Source organism: Paroedura picta, chromosome 6, assembly GCF_049243985.1.
Source record: "Paroedura picta isolate Pp20150507F chromosome 6, Ppicta_v3.0, whole genome shotgun sequence".
Lineage (NCBI taxonomy): Eukaryota > Metazoa > Chordata > Lepidosauria > Squamata > Gekkonidae > Paroedura > Paroedura picta.
In genome coordinates this window covers 17,734,870-17,752,449 of record NC_135374.1, presented here as the reverse complement: position 1 = coordinate 17,752,449, position 17,580 = coordinate 17,734,870, and the positions used below count along the sequence as shown (strand labels likewise).

Sequence of the window (17,580 nt, the reverse complement as noted above, 5' to 3'; positions counted from 1 at the left end):
GTCATGCCGAAAATGAAGTCTTTTACAGATTTGCATGTTCCCCTGCTAAACCACTTACTAATTTCCTTTCCTGTTACTGGGTTATTTAACCCATCCCTATTTAATAGCCAATAGGCAAATCCACACAACTGGGCTATTCAGAGTTCCAGTTAAGAAGAAGAAGAGTTGGTTTTTATACCCTGCTTTTCACTACCTAAAGGAGTCTCAATGGCTGGTTTTGATCTGTGAAATATCGTGAGGGCAACGGCATCTCTGGCCCCAGCAGGCACAAATGAATTCACCTTAGCATGATTACATGTAAGCCTTTCTCAACCAGGGTTTTCTGAAGCCCTGGGGTTTCTTGATGGCCCTGGAAGGGTTTCCCAAATGGGTAGTAATTCATTTTTAATAGATTTTTTAAAAATTTGTTAAACATTTATCGAGTGATATGACTATATATGGTTATATCAATTTGCTCCCCTCCTCCCCTGCTTCCCAAAGTGGCCAATGATGGGCCAGGAGGGGGTGGGAAGGGGAGGAGCCCCGGGTAGGCATATACACAGCTATGCTTCTCAGCCATATTCTGCACAATCCCGCCACTTCTGGGGTTTCCTGAAGCCTGAAGAATGTTTCGGGGGTTTCTGAACAGTAAAACAGTTTAGTAAAGGAATGCCTCTAAATTGTAAATAAAACCATCTGTTAAGCTTCTAGCTCCATTTCTCTAATACACACAGGGGCATTTCCCACGGCTTAAAAATAGCACAATGGTTGCTGATTGAAAACGCTACTAATTTGCCATAACGCACGACGTCGTAAACAATCTGCAACAATCCTGAAACCGACCCGCAAAAAGCGCTTCGTTGTAGCGCTTCTAGGGGAATCCAGAAAACTGGATTCACCCTCCGGATAGCGATACACTCCTGCAACCAATCTGCAACACTAGCGCTAAAGACCTGTGCGTTACCATTGTTGCGGGTTCTTCAAAGTCCCTCCTCCCGAGCCTGTCCTCCAAACTTCCGGCGAACTGTTCGCCATTTTTTTTTTCTCCGAGCGAGCGGGGATCTACGAGGCAACGGGACAGCGACTGGCTTTCAAGCACGATCACTTTCGGAAATTCTGCCCGGACACCACAAGAGTTTTTCACAAGCACAGTGGCACACACCGTCACGTTCCCAAAATTTGCCCAAAGCTTAAAACCCCGTCTACCATCGGCCAGTCCTAGCGGAGTCAACGTACAGGGAGCATTTTAAAAAATTTTCCTCTGAGCGTGCCAACGAACATTCGCCGCTCGCAGTCTCCTGCTTAGCTTAGAGGGGTTCAATAGACGTGATTCGTGGTGATTTCATGAGGGGCGGCTTATGTGTAGTGGGTCTTTGTGTGGTTCCCAGTGCGTGCTTGTGCTTGGGTGCGGACAACCCCTTCCATTGGCGGCTAGACCTCCGGCAACCGGAGTTGCCGTCCCCCGTTCATTTTAAAAAATTTTCCTCTGAGCGTGCCAACGAACGGTCGCCGCTCGCAGTCTCCTGCTTAGCTTACAGGGGTTCAATAGACATGATTCGAGGTGATATCATGAGGGGCGGCTTATGTGTAGTGGGTCTTTGTGTGGTTCCCGGTGCGTGCTTGTGCTTGGGTGCGGACAACCCCTTCCATTGGCGGCTAGACCTCCGGCAAGCGGAGTCGCCGTCCCCCGTTCATTTTAAAAAACATTCCTCTGAGCGTGCCAACGAACGTACGCCAGTTACATGTCATGTTTGGTTGATTTATGCTGTGGCTGGTGAATATTATTGGGGAACTGCCGAGTACTGCCGCACTTGCTCTCGGTTGAACACCGGCATGCGTTTGTGTAATGGCGGACATTTTCCTAAAATGGCTCCCGCTGCATGTTCAAACTGCTCTTCTCGCGTGTAAACGAATACGCGCATGCGTTAAGTCAAACAACAAGGGCGCCAATCTGGCCATTAGGAGCAGATCCTGTTCCCGCGCGAGGAGTTTTGAACGTGACATGTGACCTGATGTGGCCAATGTGCGTGTCCCCTGCTGCCCTCCACCAATCAGGAGCCGGCTAGTCCCTTTGTCTTTGTGTGCGGGAAGGTATATGATCCGTTGCACCCTGCACCTCCCACCACCATTTTGCTCAGCTACTAGCAAAAGCAACATGGAATCGTCTTCTCAAGCCTCGTCCGTCCCTGCAACCGGCCGTGGCCCAACTTGGAGGGACGCGGAGATCAGGGACCTGATCGGGATTTTCTCGGAGGAGAAAATCCAGGACGCGTTCCAGTCCTCCCACAGGAATAGGGAGGTTTTTGAACAAGTGGCTATTAAGATGCGCGCCCTGGGCCACAACAGGACCGGCCTTGAATGCCGGTCGAAGACCAAGACAATGAGGGCAGAGTACATGAGAGCCGTGAACCATAACAAGGGTTCCGGCAACGAAAAGGTGACCTGCCCCTACTTCGAGGAGCAGCGCCAGCTGTACGGGGACGGGGAAGGATCCGGCAGGCCGAAGCGCGTCGGCCGGAGCCTTAAGGTGGTTCGGAAGCCGGCTGCCCCGGTCGAGGAACCACCCGCTGAGGAGGATCCCGGCGAGGGAACCTCCTCCAGCTTTCGCCCTCCACCCCCCGTCCAGCAACGAGCCGCGGAATCGGTAACGCTGGACCTGATCGCCATCGTTCCTGGGGAGCCAGAGGAGGCTCCTGAGCAAACGCCCCTTGCCTCCGGTAAGTGATTTTCTTTTTATTTTATATTTCCTTTTAAGCAAATGTGTGTTCTGACGTTTGGGCATCGTTTTCTCGTGTGTTCGTTGCAACGCATAATACGGTAGGCTGTGGAGAGCTTGCTGTGGTTACTATTTGAAACGGTTTTAATTTTATAATTTTATAATTTAATTTTTAAAAGATTTTAAAAGAAGGTAGGCTGTGGAGTGCTTGCTGTGGTTACTATTTGAAACGGTTTTAATTTTATAATTTTATAATTCAATTTTTAAAAGATTTTAAAAGAAGGTAGGCTGTGGAGTGCTTGCTGTGGTTACTATTTGAAACGGTTTTAATTTTATAATTAAATTTTAATTTTTAAAAGATTTATTAAGATGGTTGGCTGTGGAGTGCTTGATGTGGTTAGTATTTGAAACGGTCATGTTTAACCAACAGCCCCAAAATATTTGCAGCATGCCTCGCCCATAGGCCTTCTGCAGTACTTTGGCTCACAACTTTGGGAGCTTGCTTTGTGGTTCATGGTGTATGCTTGCTCGTTTTTCACTATTTTCTGCTCTTGTCCACAGAGACACAGTTGCCAGGGACGGGGCCCCTAGAGTCTCCAGCAGCACCTGACGTGGATAGTGATTCGGGGGCATCAACTAACATTGGTAAGTATTAGTAAAAATAGGGGGGGGGCTGTTTTAACTGCTTTGTGCTTTTCTGTTTGTGCAGGGCAGCAGCACTGCTAAGAGAAAGAAGAGAGTCCCTCTGCGTTGCTGGTGTAGGCTTTGAAGCTGGCTTTGCCACCCTTTGGTCCTAGATCTGTTTTTTTTCCTTTTTTTGCAGATTTCATACCCGGAACACAGGAGGAGGAACAGCCTAGGGTGCTTGGACCTCCTGCCCGGCGCAGGCGGATACAGATTCAAGATGGTGAGCGTGCATGACCTGTTCCTTTCGAGCCATAGCTGCAGGACAATGTCGCTAGGCACTAACCATGTGCTCCCTTTTAATTGTTGAGAGTCCTGCTGTGAAAGTAGGCAAAAGTAAAAGCACACCATGGGCAAACAAACAATAGCCATGTGCTCGCCGGGGATTGTTTAAATTCTTGGCAGGAAAACACGGGGACAAAAAAGAACACCATGTCCACCATGGTGTGTTTTGACTTTTTGGATGTTACTAACAGTTTTGTTTCTCATTTTTTGCCAACAGAGGTTCTTTCAGATGAGGAGGAGGAACCACCCCTGGCTCCAGGCAGCCCACCACCTAGAGGTGCGCTCCCAGCAGAGGAGAGGCTTACGAGGGAACGCGGCAGGCTGAGGCGCGTCTCCGTCTTGACAAGCGTGGGAGAGAGGCTCCTTGAGCACTGCTATGAGGAGTCACGGCGTGCCGCGGCCGCTGACCAAGCCATGCTCACACTCATTGCCCAGGAGGGGAGAAAATTGAGGGCAGTCCTTAGAGAGACAAACCAAATCCTACGCGAAGGCGTGGAGGAGGTGCGTCTGATAAGGAGACTCATGGAGAGGGCTGTAGCGGTCATGGAAAGGGCCTACCCTCCACAAATCGCCCCCCCACCACCACCCACACCAACACCACCACTTCCAGCACCCACCCCACCGACTCCCTCTCAGAATGCCTCCACCCAAACAAGAAGGAGGACTATTCTCGGAAAGAGAAAAATAAAACCAGCAGACAAGTACTCCCCCTCCTAGTTTTGCCCACTTTTTCTATTTCATGTTATCTGTGTTTTGTTGTTTGTTGAATAAAGTTTATATTTTTGACTCTGTCTCTGTGTACCCTACTGTAGAATCTGCAAGGCTGAAAGCGGCCTCTCTAGTGATTGTGTATATTGTGGTACTGCTGTGTGGGTTGGAGGTTGGAGGGGTGTTAGTTCAAGGAGTTTTAGGAGTGTGGTGTGGGGTTAAATATGTGCGAGTTTAAGAAGTCACACTGGAGTCTTGTTATAAAATTTGCAATAACATTTTATTTTAAAAAACATTTTAACAGGGGAAAAACATTAGGGAATGAAACTTGGAGCCCCACCAGCACCACCACCCCCCACCCCCCTGGAAAACCAATTTTTTTTAACAAAAGTATACATTTAACAGGGGAAAAACATTGGGGAATGAAACTTGGAGCCCCCCCCCCCAACCCCTACCCCAAAACACAAACAGGAAACAAAACTCAGGTCCCACCGCTCCCCTCCCCAGCCCCTTCCATCGCCCTAACTCTCCTGCACAGCCGTCCCACGGTCCCCCTAACTTTGCGCCGGAAGAGCTCTTCGTCCTCCTTCTTCTTAACTGTGGGGAGGGAGAAAAAGTACACATTAGTACCACACATATTTTCAAATTTCTTTAGTTCACATGCATACACTTTTAAGTGGCCTTAGCCACAGTGTGAGAAGAGTTGGGCAGTGGGGAACATAACCTACGCTCTTCCGCCTCCCTCTGTTGCCTGTGCTGCTCAATCTCCCCTTTCAGCTCCGCCACTTGAGCCTCCAGGGAAGTAACTCTGGCCTCCATGGCACGCAGCCTTGCCTCCACAGTTTCAGCTATAGAAATCAAACAAAGAATTTGATCACACTCCAAAAGGAAGCATCACATCAGGCTCCCATATGGCTCCGTGTGGGTACACACACATGGGTCTCCCTCACAGACATAAAACTCTCACCTGCAGCCTGTCCCGAGGTGGAAGGTCCCTCTTCCTCCCCCTCCTCACGCTCAGGTGCTGTTGCCAGCTTGGATGGTGATTGTGTGGCTGGGCAAAGAAAAAGACAAATCATAATTAAAAGCACACAAAACAGAGATGAAACACAGCTGGTGGACACACCACAGTTAGAGTCTAAGCGCATAACCAAGGTGGTTCTACAGTACTGGCTGGCTAAGTCTGAGGGGGTTGACAGCATCTAAATACTTTCTCGAATTTCATTGGGGACAGTAGGGGAAAGAGGCAGCTAGTCATTCCATGCATGTTTAAGGGCAAAACACAACGAGGGCAGCACTCACCCATATGCCTCCTCATGTCCAGGGGGGGCTTCCCAGCCTTCTCCCATATTTTCACCATCTGGTCGTGGAAGACCGTCCTCCCACTTGGCTGCGGGATCCCCCCCCACTGTTCCAGACTGTTTAGGAAGTCCAGCTTAAGGCGCTTGAATTTTGTCCGGACCTGCTCCCAGGTCCGGACATAGCCCCTCTCCCTCAGCTTTGAAGCCAACACCAGGTAGGCACCCTTGGTGTGGCAGTGGGTGCTGGCCATTAGGCGGCCAACACTTTTTGATTGTAGCACCAGCTCCAGAAGTGCCTCAGCCTCGGCGCGCTGCCAGAAGGAGCCCTTCCGTGGCTTCGGCATCTTCGGAATGACGGTTAGGGAACGAACGTGCGTTGCTCCGATCGACCACCCCGTTTTTTAAATGTATCAAAGCTGCCCACCAATAAAATTATTCCTTGGAACATAAGTGGATTGATCCTCCGGTTTGACAGGGGTCGCCAATACTTCCTGGCTACCCGCCTCCCCGAACTTTCCCCATTCAGCGCTTCCGTATTGTGTTTGTCAATTTCAGTGGGGAGTTAGCATTTAGGGCTGTCAAAGTGCTTTTGGACCAGAGAATCCCCGTTTTTTTGCTGGCAAAGTACACAAACCGCACAAGACAAGGTTAAACAAAGAACACAAAACTTTATTCAACAACAGAGTAGGAAAAACAATTAAACACGCCTCCTGTTTCTGTAGATGTGGGTGGCTATGGCGTCCCGAACCTTGCACCCCTCAGCATATATCCTTTTTCTCCTTGCTTCAGGGATGTCCTGTGTATCCTGAAGGACTACAGGTTCAGGTTCGTCCTCAGGGAAGGGGATGTTATGTCCCTTGTCCTCGCATATGTTGTGCAAAATCACACATGCGATTATCAGCGGAGTCACATTGTCAATATGTACATGGAGTCGTGACATTAAACAACGGAACCGTGACTTCAAACGTCCAAAGGCACGCTCCACTACATTCCTTGCCCGGGAGTGACTGAGGTTGTAGTGGCTCTGCACGTCCGTCCTTGGCCGCTTGTAGGGAGTCATGAGCCAGCGTCGTAATGGGTAGGCTCCGTCCCCGAGGACCAACGCCGGCACACGCACGCCCTCAATGGTGGCGGTGGGGTTTCCTGGAACAAAGACCCCTTCGTCCATGGCTTTCCTGAGGTTGGATTCCCTGAAAACAAGGGCATCATGCCTCCTGCCACTCCACCCCACCTCGGCATCGATAAACCGGCCGGAGAAGTCCACTGTTCCTTGCAGGAGAACAGAGCAAAAGTCCTTCCTGTTCCCGTACTCTTTTATGCTTCCCCCGGGGGCACGGATAGGGATGTGGCTTCCATCGACGGCCGCAAAACAATGCGGGAATCCAAGCCTGGCAAACCCGTCCATACTCTGGAATAAGGGAAAGAAAAGAATATAAGCCATTGCATGTCAGCGTGGGGTGTATCGCGTCTTCGTTGCTGACCTGTCAAACAAGAAAAAAAATTTAAAGGGCAAAAGGGAATAGAATGACACTCACCGCTCCAAGCCGGTCTCCGAGGCACACGACTTTGCTGAACAATTCCGCCTCCATGGCGAGGCAGAACTCCTTAAGGATATCGCCAACCGTAGTGACTCCGAGTCCGAATTGCTGGGCTACTGTCCGGAAGTACTGAGGGGTGGCCAAGTACCACAATGCGGCAGCCACCCTTTTTTCAACTGGAACGGGGCGCCGCATGCCAGTGACTTGCCTCTCCATGCGTCCACGTAGAGCCTCCACGAGTTCAAAAAATGTCCCCCTCGACATCCTGAAGTTGGCAATCCAGTGGTCATCATCCCAGCGAGTCCACACAAAATTCTCCCACCAGTCAGAGGATCGTTCGTCCACCCAGAACCGGGGGGGGAACCGGACCTCTGCCAGAGCTTGCCAGCGTTTCTTGGCCGCCATGGTTACCCTTACAGAACGTCTTCTGCTGCTGGTCAGCGTTCCGGCCACCCGTTCTCGGTACTCCGCGATAGCATACGTCCGACGCGACAAGGCGGTATTCATGCGCTGGACCACCGCGAGCATGTAAGCCAGCAATTGAAAAATAAGCCTCTCCATTGCAACGTTGACCTGTGCTGCGGGCAGTAGGCTACGCAAACAAAAGAGTGAGGCCGACCGCGTGTCTGCCCAGGTGCATATAAGCAGGTAACCTGTGGGCGTGTACTGTGGGCGGGGATTAACCAATCAAACATGTCAATGCATCTGGTTCCTAGAAAACAATAGAAAACACGTTCCAAGGGCGCCAATGATTGGACGATAACGCGTTGCTACGGGGTTTCCTGGGTTTTTTAAAAAAAAAGGGAACCCCGACAAGTTCGGCTTTAGGGTCGAGGTCAAAGGTGTGCCTGCAGTTTGATTGACGGGCACGGGAGGCCAGAAGCGCTAAAAAGGGACCTCCTTTGTAGCGATAAGACGGAGAACCGGAAGCCTGTGGGTTACGAAAGTGGCGAGAAGTGAAAGTGCCAAATTCCGCAAAAACCGCAGCTGTGCGTTACGGGCACGGCTAGTTACATTTCGCTACTTGAAGTAGCGCTTTCACAAACGGCAACCAAATAGCAACTTTGAGCTCTGTGCGAAATGGCCCACAGTTTAGCTGTTTCTTCTGTTCCAGCCTATTCGAGTAACAGTTTGGAGGCCAAACTGCAACCTTTGAAACAGTGAAAGGAACAAACCAAAGACGAGAAAGCAGCCAAACTCAGTCTAAAACTGAATGATCTATTTCGTTTAAAACATATGATAAAACCAAACAAAAGTGTGCCCATAGACATAAAACACAGAGAGGGATAGGAACCAGGCCGAGTCTTGGAGAATAACCTCCTTCCCAGTTGACTGGGCATTTCCCATTAACTGAACTTTAGAACGATCCTGTTTCCCAATGAAATGGATGTCACAAAATCTTGGCATAAATTGTACTCTAAATTTTAACTAATGACGTAGTAAGCATATATTATGCCTATTCCACCACTGCGCTTTAAAGATGACTTAGCTCATAAATGGCAACTTATTTAAAGATTACAAAGAACTTCACAGCTCATTACACATTGATTATGCTAATAATTATGCCAACACAGCTAAACTGTTATATTAGGTCTTCAGATCAGACTCGGCTTGCCGGTTTATGGGTGTTATGAAATTCAGGTAGGAGAGAAATGGCTGATGAGAATCTGCACATTAGTCCAGATCAAGTTATCCATAAACTCCTCAGTTGTATATTTAATTAAGTTGCTTTAAATAACCTAGTTTCCCCCCCTCCCCTCCAAGTGGTGAGGGCTGTGGCTCAGGGATAGACTATCCACCTTTTGCATGAAAAAGGTCCCAGCTTCATTTCCCAGCCTCTCCAGATAAGAGGCCCAGGCAGTGATGTGGAAGAAAAGGTAAACTTGACCTGGTCTGACTTGGTATCATATGTATGGAAAGGTCAAGGCCTTCAGCTGTTTATATAATAGAAAGCTTCAGGGTCATGTATTCCATGCAAACATGAACAGCGCTTCTGTTTCCTGCTGTGTTCCCTTGAATGGCTTGCCAGGAAAGGATGCTTGCCATTTTGTTTCTTTTTATATTCCTTTATATTGTCTAACCATGGTTTTGATTCCTTGCTCTTTGTTGTTTGTTTTGTAGATTCAGTTTTTATGTGTATACATGTTGTCGACTGGTTTTTGCATGAAATATAATATGAAGCATTGTTTTTGTTTGTTTATTGACCACCACTTCCGGACTAGCTGGCTCGTGACAGGTTACAATAAAAAAAAACACTATAAAACATTAAAAAGTCTTCAATTAAATTTGCTAATTTCCCCAACTAGATTCAGGAAAACTCCAATTTGGGTAACCATGGGACCATCTGTTTTACATTCAAAAGGTCCTGGTTCGACCACTGGCACCATAAAGAATTCTTCCTTTACATTTCAGTGTGTGTATAATGAACATACTAGATTTAAGGCCCGCTGTAGCTCAAATATAGCGGACGGTAGTGGGCAGGCGGCTGGGTGCGGGATGCCCCCCCCCAGCCCCCCTCCCCTCGGGCTGCTAGTGGATTGCACTTTTTAGGTTGGTAAATCCACTTTGGGGGGTTCCCAAACTCACGCTTGAGGATATAGCGAGCCAGCTGCTGCCCAGATGCTGGATGTAGGTGATGTCATGTGGAGCGGATGATGCCAACATTCAGCACACATTCCACTATACTTATCGCATTTGCAAATGCCCAGAGAATGAACATTCAAAGATTCTTTTCATATGGTACCAGTTTGCATACAGAGAGATGTCTATATGTTCATCTGTATGCACAATGGATCTATATATCTCTGTAACTTGCCCTATGCAGGGCTTCCCTTGAAACTGCTCCAGAAGCTCCAACTGGTCCAGAATGCAGCTACTTGGGTTCTTACCGGGACCCAATGGAGAGTACATATTCAACCTGTGTTCTCCCAGCTAAAATGGTTCCAGATTGGAGACCAGATCAGGTCCAAGTTTTTGGAATCAACCTTCAAAGCCCTAAGTGAACTAGGATCCTCATATCTTTGGGACCACCAGGCCTACAGCTGAGGCCAAAGTTAATATCTGTTGATTTATTTGATTTATTAACCACCCCTCTCTGTTACCAGGGCTTGGGGTGGTATGCAACATATTTCACAACTAAGTTAAAATTAGATTATTAAAGCAATACAAACAAATAATTAAAACTCAGCCCCAAGGCTCCGCTTCAATATATCTGGAGGTCCTGGGGTTTCCGGGGGGGAGGGGGGAAGAGCACATACAGTTCATCTGTGCATCCAGGGCTTAGCCATATGCCTGATTGAATAGTGCCATTTTGCAGGCCCAGCAGAACCTTGATAGCTTCACCAGGGCTTCCATCTCTGCTGGCAGAATATTCCAGGAGGCTGGGGCCAGGACCGAAAAGGCCCTGGCCCTGGTCAAGGCCATTCACACTTCTTTAGAGCCAGGGTCTACCAGCATATTTGCATTTGCAGAGCTTAGAGTTCATCTGGGAAAGGCAGCCCCTTAGAAATACAGGCACCAGACCACTCCTGTGTTCCTTGTGCACAACTTTCAGGTCCAAAAAGCTGTAAAACACAAACGAACCACGAACAGCATCACAAAAATTAGACCCAGCTTTCGGAAGAGTTCCTGATAGAGCAGAAATGTTGATTCTGTGAACTTAGGTGGTTTGTGAGTGGGTGGGTAGAAGGGATTGTGTCAGTGCTTGGCTCTTGTGGCCCTTTCTTGCATGCCCAGAGAAATGCCAATCACTACTTTGGGGTCGGGAGGCAAAGGATTCTGGGTTTTTTTGGGGGGGATCATTTAGGCATGGAATTGGGGTCACTGTGGTTGAGCAGGTAGTTGTGAATTTCCTGTATTCTGCACGGGACTGGACTAGATGACCCTGCAGATCCCTTCCAACTCTATGATTCTACGATTCTACGATTCTCTGACATGGTTTTGATCCAGCAAGCTGCCCCATGTATCTACAAACCTGTGCTGAATAACTTGCCACCACCTTCACAGAGGAGCATCAATTCCTGTGGGCAACATTTGCTTCAGAAAGTGTACTTGATCTAACCTATAAATTCATGAATGGGAGCGTTAAGTACTTTTGAACGGAATCTCTTGCCATATTATAGCTGCTGATTTGAATAGTTTACACAAAATATTAGGCAGCTCTGAAGACTCAGTACAAATGGAGGACATAAAAGAAACCTATTACCACCTCTTTGCCCGTCATTAAAAAATCAATCTTGGTAAACAGCGACCATAAAGTGGTAACATACTTTAAGAAAGCAAATTGGTGCCAGATAGAAGAACATTTTCCCGGGCCTTGCTGATTTACAAAAGCTATAATGCAGAAATAAAATCAACCCAAAGTGTCTTCGAAATTCTCCCGATATCATTCATTAGGATACACCCTTTAAAAGCAGTGACGATTTCCAATTTCGTTTCATAAACTTCCGAATGGAGGCCCCACTGTGCATGTGTCAGAATTAATTTCGAGATGAGTGAGGATCAGACAGGGAAATCCTCCTGTTGCATTAGTGGAAGAAACCAAGAGAGAGTTTCGTATGATTAAAAACCACCTCGTACAGCCAGTCTCCAATGCCTTGCACCTGTATTTATAAGAGTTATTTGCTCGTAAATCTTCCACGCTGCCTCCTGCAGACAGCCTGAACCTCCTGGGTTTAAGTCTCAGTAACTGCTTAATTTATCTCATTTCAACCTACGTGATGAAAAATCGCCAAGGTGCACAGCAGTCTCCCGCAAACATTTGTTTTCTTCTGCGGCGTGGTTACGCAAAACAGGCACAGTTTGTGGAAGGGCGCCGCTGGGTTCCGTTGCACTTACTTAATAGTGAGAATCTCAAAAGCAAAGGTTATGCAACAGTTTAGCACCTCGGCACAGCAGTCTCCATTCGGCCAAGTCCACCACGAAATCCACACTGATCTTCATGATGCCAGATGGCCTTCCCATCAGGCCTGCTAGGGAAGATTCCACTCCCGAGAAGTATTAACTTTTGGAGGATGGATACTGATGGGGAGGGAGGTGGTTCAAGCAAGCTGCTCTCCTTGATGCGCTTGCAGAAATCCAGCCTGATCAGCTGGGATAGACTGGGTTTATGGAACTGATTAATTTAGAAGAAGAGTTGTCGCTTTTCTCTAGCCGAAGGAGGCTCAAAGCAGCTTACATTCGCCTTCCTTTTCCTTTCCCCCCAACAGAAACCCTGTGAGGGAGGTGAGGCTGAGAAAGCCCTGATATTACTGAAGAAGAAGAAGAGTTGGTACTTATATGCCGCTTTTCTCTATCCGAAGGAGGCTCAAAGCGGCTTACAGTTGCCTTCCCATTCCTCTCCCCACAACAGACTCCCTGTGAGGTGGGTGAGGCTGAGGGAGCCCTGAGATTATCGCTCGGTCAGAACAGCTTCATCAGTGCTGTGGCGAGCCCAAGGTCACCCCGTTGCCTGCATGTGGGGGAATGCAGAATTAAACTTGGCTTGCCATATTAGAATTAAACTTGGCTAACCACTACACCAATCCCACTAACAGGACCTGCCTCTGCAGTTTCCTCCCACCCTGGATTGAGAAGGGAGCAGAACTGATAGACTGGCAAGTTTGACAGCTACAGCTAGTAGGATCATTTTAATGTTTTAAAATTGTTATTAAATTGTTTTAAAGATCTGTTGTTATTGAACTGTTGTAAACTGCCCTGAGATGGCTATGCTGAGAGGGGTAAGTAAGTATAGTTGCTGAGAAGTAAGTAAGTAAGTAAGTAAGTAAGTAAGTAAGTAAGTAAGTAAGTAAGTAAGTAAGTAAGTAAGCAAGTATAGGCTGTCCTTCCAGAGTGTTTCCAGTTTTGAATGGGCTATCCAGTAGTCAGCTGCATGCTGTCTAGACAGACAATTGTACATCCTCACCCAGCTCCTTTAAATCCAGCCACAGGACCTCCTTCTTGGAGGGACTGAGTTTCAGTTGACTCTGCTTCAGCCAAACTGTCACAGCTTCCAAACTATTGGCAAATATTTCATTGGCTGTCTATTAGGAAGTAGAGCTGGGTGTCATCTGCATATTGGTGACACCCAAGCTCTAACCCATGAACCAGCTGGGCTAGGGGGAACCTAAAGATGTTAAATAAAGTGGGAGAGAGGACCACACTCTGTGGAACTCCAAAAGGAAGCTGGCAGTGTTGCAATTGATTCTCTCCCACTGCAACCCTCTGTCCGCAACCCTGGAGAAAGGGGACCAGCCACTGAAGGGCTGTCCCCTGTCTTCTAGCATTGGTGAGTTAGTGACCAGGAAGCTCACGATCTACCATGCCAAACACTGCTGTGAGGTCAAGCAACACAAGTAGTGCCGAGTTGCCCCAATCCAGCTATCATCAGAGGTCATCCATCAGGGTGAACAGTACCGTCTCCATCCCATGACCAGGATGGAAGCCAGACTGGAGTGGATCAAAGACTGGAGCTTCCTCTAGGTATGCTAGATAGGCAAGACAGGACTGAGGAAGAGCATGTAGCTCATGTGATACTTTTAGGGAACCTTATCCCACTTGATCTCGTGTCCTACATGGAAATGTTGTACAGCTGATGAACTCAAAAAGCCAAGAGATGATGTGCAAATGTGAATCAGCCATTAGTGACACAAACCCACAGTGTTGTCATATCATTCTAAAGCTACAACCTTTTTCAGTAGGGCTTGTTCACGTATCAATCACCAAATGTAGAGAAGTCAGGGGATATGTGACCTGGCCCTTGTAACTGCAGTCCAGTTCATAGAATCACAGAATCATAGAGCTGGAAGGTACCTCCAGGGTCACCTAGCCCAACCCCCCCTGCAGAATGCAGGAAATTCACAACTACCTGCCTACCCACAGTGACCCCAATTCCATGCTCAGATGACCCCCCTCCAAATCTCCAGCCATTCTGGCTTAGAAGAAATTTGCTTCCTGATCCCAAAGTGGCAATTGGCATCCCCCTGGGCATGCAATAAAGGGCCACAAGAGCCAAGCACTGGTATGGTTCCTTCTGCTCACCTGCTCATAATCTGGCTAAGTTCACAGAATCAGTAATTTTGTTGTAGTCTGTTGCAAACATATTTGTGACGTTCTCCCCACCCATTTATAGCATCAGGAAAGCCTGCCTTGACTTTGTCACATAGTGAAATCTGACTGGCTGTTGAAAAATAAGGTCACCGTACTCAAAACATTCCCTGATTGGCTGAGGGGGGGGGGAAAGGCTGGTTTTGAAAAGAGCTCCCAAAGAGAGAGCAGATTGCAGGAGCCAGTGCTTGCGAAGGGGTGCAAAAACACATGCAGAGTGAAAAGGGGGAACTGCTCCCGAAATACTTGTGGGTGGAGATTTGCTATAAAGTCAAATGGACACAGCTCTGCAGGAGGGAGGACCGACCATAAAACAGATCTGTTTGTACCGTGATGCTGTTGAATTCCTGACTCCTTAATCGACATTAACGAGCCGTTTTAAAATAACACATTAAAACATGCTCAAGCAATGTGTGATCCAACTGTTGCCAAATGAGAACGGATTAAAAAGCATTTGTTCCCTCCAGCTGGAAATGGGAGCCGTTAATATTATAAGAACTAAGAAGTTTGTTTGCAAATATTTCCCCCTTGCAAATTCACACGTATACTGAATAATGGTGTCTTGGAAGTGGCAGAGTATTTTTTTTTAAATAAAACATTAGAGTCTGCCAAAAAAAAGTTCAGTCATCACCCCGATACAAGCATTCCCACTCCCCTCGCTCCATTCTGGTGCTCTGCTGAATACATACGTGAGCTCCGAGTCACTTCGACATGACAATATAAGATGTTGATGTTGAGATAAAGGCCTGGACACTGGGAAAGGGGGTGCCAGATTTCATTTGATCTAGGACCGGATTGTATATGTGTCTTTGTTAGAGTTATCAAGTCTAGGTTGGGAAATTCTTGGAGATTTGGAAGTAGAGCCTGGGGAGGACATGGCTTTGGAAGGGATGTGATCTCCTCTCAGCAGGTTATAATGCTATAGAGCAGGGGTAGTCAACCTGTGGTCCTCCAGATGTCCATGGACTACAATTCCCATGAGCCCCTGCCAGCATTTGCTGGCAGGGGCTCATGGGAATTGTGGTCCATGGACATCTGGAGGACCACAGGTTGACTACCACTGCTATAGAGTCTTCCCTCCAAAGCAGCCATTTTCACTAGAGGAACTGATCTCTGGAGACCAGTTCTAACTCCAGGAGATCTGCAGGCCCCACTTGATTTTTGGCAACTTTTGGGGACTTTGGGGACTTTTGGACTTGGCTTGGTCCTGAGACCCTCCCAAGAAACAGAGCTGTAGAGTAACAGAGCATTTTGAAAGTATGCAATTATTGGTTACCTTTGTGGATAAGGCACAGATCTAAACTCGAAGAGCACTGAGTAATCTTTACTCGGATTGTTTACAAAAATATCTCATATTCATCTGCTTCAGCCTCTTTAATGAAGCAGAGTACAAAAGCTTAAAGAGTAGTTACACAAGCAATGCATTGCAAGCCTCTGTGGCTTGGCTGTAAGCAGACTATATAACTAAACTTCAGTAGATGGAGAGAGCTAAGAGCCTTAATAGAAGGCGGCTTCCTCCTTGCCACCAGAAGAGCTTCTTTTCTTAAAGAAACAGGAAGTGGATGGGATTCCACCTTAAACAAAGGAATCCCCAGAGCACATGGCTCAGAATTCCCTTCAATGATCACTTGATGACAGTAACGAGCATACAGGCACACCTTAACTGTTTTAACAGCTTAACAAAAACCCTTCAAGGCTGACTTCACCAAATTGCTTGCTGATTTCCTACGTGATTTGCCCCCCTAATGTGAAAAGCTTCAGTTGCCTATCGCCACGCATTAAGCCAGATTTTCTCAACCAGGGTTTTGTGAAATCCAGTGGTTTCTTGATAGCTTTGGAAGGGTTTCTCTAATGGGTGGGAGTTAATTAATTTTAACATATATTTCAAATTGGTTAACAATTTATTGGGTGAAATGACCATAAGGCCATGTGGACCTGCTCCCCCCCCCAAATGGCCAACGATGGGAATGGAGGTGATGGGAAGGGGAGAGACTTTATGTGGATGTGTACACATCTCTGCTTCCTAACCACATTCTATACAATCACACAACTTCTGTAGTTTCTCAAAGCCTGAAGAATGTCTCAGGGGGTTCTCAGCTGTAGAAAAGTTGAGAAAGGCTGCATTGAGCCTTTATTAAAGAGCCAGGCCATTTCATTCCAGGCCTTTTGACCGCCCTGAATATAGCTGCTCCTAGCAGGATCCTCCTTACTCCCCGCACCCCAAGGACGACCCCATCCAAAAGAGAACAAGATCCTTGCAATTTGTAGAACCGATGGGGGAGGGGGGTGAGGAGAATAACAAGCTCTTCCTTTTCTCACTCTTGCTCTTATTGCTTTCCCCTGTTCATTGTCCTTCTCTGCACCTGTTCACCCCAACGCAAGGTGAGGGGGCCAGAAAGCAGCACTGCAAAGGTAAAACCGGCCATTAGAAGGCGATCGCTGCGGTTGCTTAAAAAGCCACTTTGAATGCATTATTCAGATCTAAGTAATCTTGGGTTGGCAGTATTTTTATTGCTGCTGTGTGGTTTATCTCACTTTGAGCTTTCGCGTCCATCCCTTCCCCGCCCCCAGGAGCCCAGTGCCTCCCCCCCTGCTTCAAAGGAGCACAGCCAAGTCAACCCTGTCCTTGGATAACTCGCTTGCTTTCATTTGCCTTCTACAGTTGGCTTCAGGACAGCATTCATTGATTTATCCCCACCCCCACCCCGATTCTGGCTTTCTGTCACCTCCAGTGACTTGCAGCCTCTTAGCGGGTGGCTGCAGGTGTCCTTTTCCGGAGAGGCTAAAAACGTAACCTCTGGTCAGCTGTTGGAGGGCTACAATGAGAGGGGCCAGATACACAGAAGGATAAAATATTGCTTCTCATCAATCTGAAGAGGGGCAGCCTTTTGTGCCTTACCTTGGCATAGAATTTCAAACATTTTCGCATAGAGCAGGCAGAGCTCAAACTCCCCAGGTTCCAATTAGAAGGTTCTATGCATGACATTTGCAGCTTGGCAGTGCTTGCTTTCCCATTTCACTGTGGCTGTTGATGCAACAGTTTGACAATAAGGACACTGCATGGTGATTTCCCTACATTGCTCCTCCCTCCCTCATAGGGCTTTCTAAAGAGAGTTCTATAAGAACCAGGTCATGATGTATTGATAGGCTGTTTTAAGGATATATCGCTATGTCCATTACCAATTTGAAAAAGCCATCTGATGGCATACATGGGGGGGGGGATTTTGAATTGGAAACAAAAATATGGACACAGGCAAAAGAGGAGGGAAGAAACTGATAAAAGTTG

The 17,580-nt window shown here is 47.5% G+C and overlaps 2 protein-coding genes across 2 annotated transcripts; one reads left to right on the top strand and one right to left on the bottom strand.

The window, feature by feature from the left end:
- Window positions 1-741: 741 nt before the first annotated feature.
- LOC143839480 (uncharacterized) lies at window positions 742-4,450 on the top strand. The gene is made up of 4 exons (XM_077341545.1): window positions 742-2,696; window positions 3,257-3,340; window positions 3,519-3,602; window positions 3,882-4,450. Exons 1-4 carry the CDS (start codon window positions 2,075-2,077, stop codon window positions 4,379-4,381), a joined length of 1,290 nt encoding a protein of 429 aa, XP_077197660.1. The 5' UTR covers window positions 742-2,074; the 3' UTR covers window positions 4,382-4,450.
- Window positions 4,451-4,793: 343 nt separating this feature from the next.
- LOC143840615 (uncharacterized) lies at window positions 4,794-5,510 on the bottom strand. Its single transcript, XM_077344219.1, has 3 exons — window positions 5,340-5,510; window positions 5,101-5,220; window positions 4,794-4,969 (listed from the first exon to the last, which is right to left on the bottom strand). Exons 1-3 carry the CDS (start codon window positions 5,449-5,451, stop codon window positions 4,854-4,856), a joined length of 348 nt encoding a protein of 115 aa, XP_077200334.1. The 5' UTR covers window positions 5,452-5,510; the 3' UTR covers window positions 4,794-4,853.
- Window positions 5,511-17,580: the final 12,070 nt, after the last annotated feature.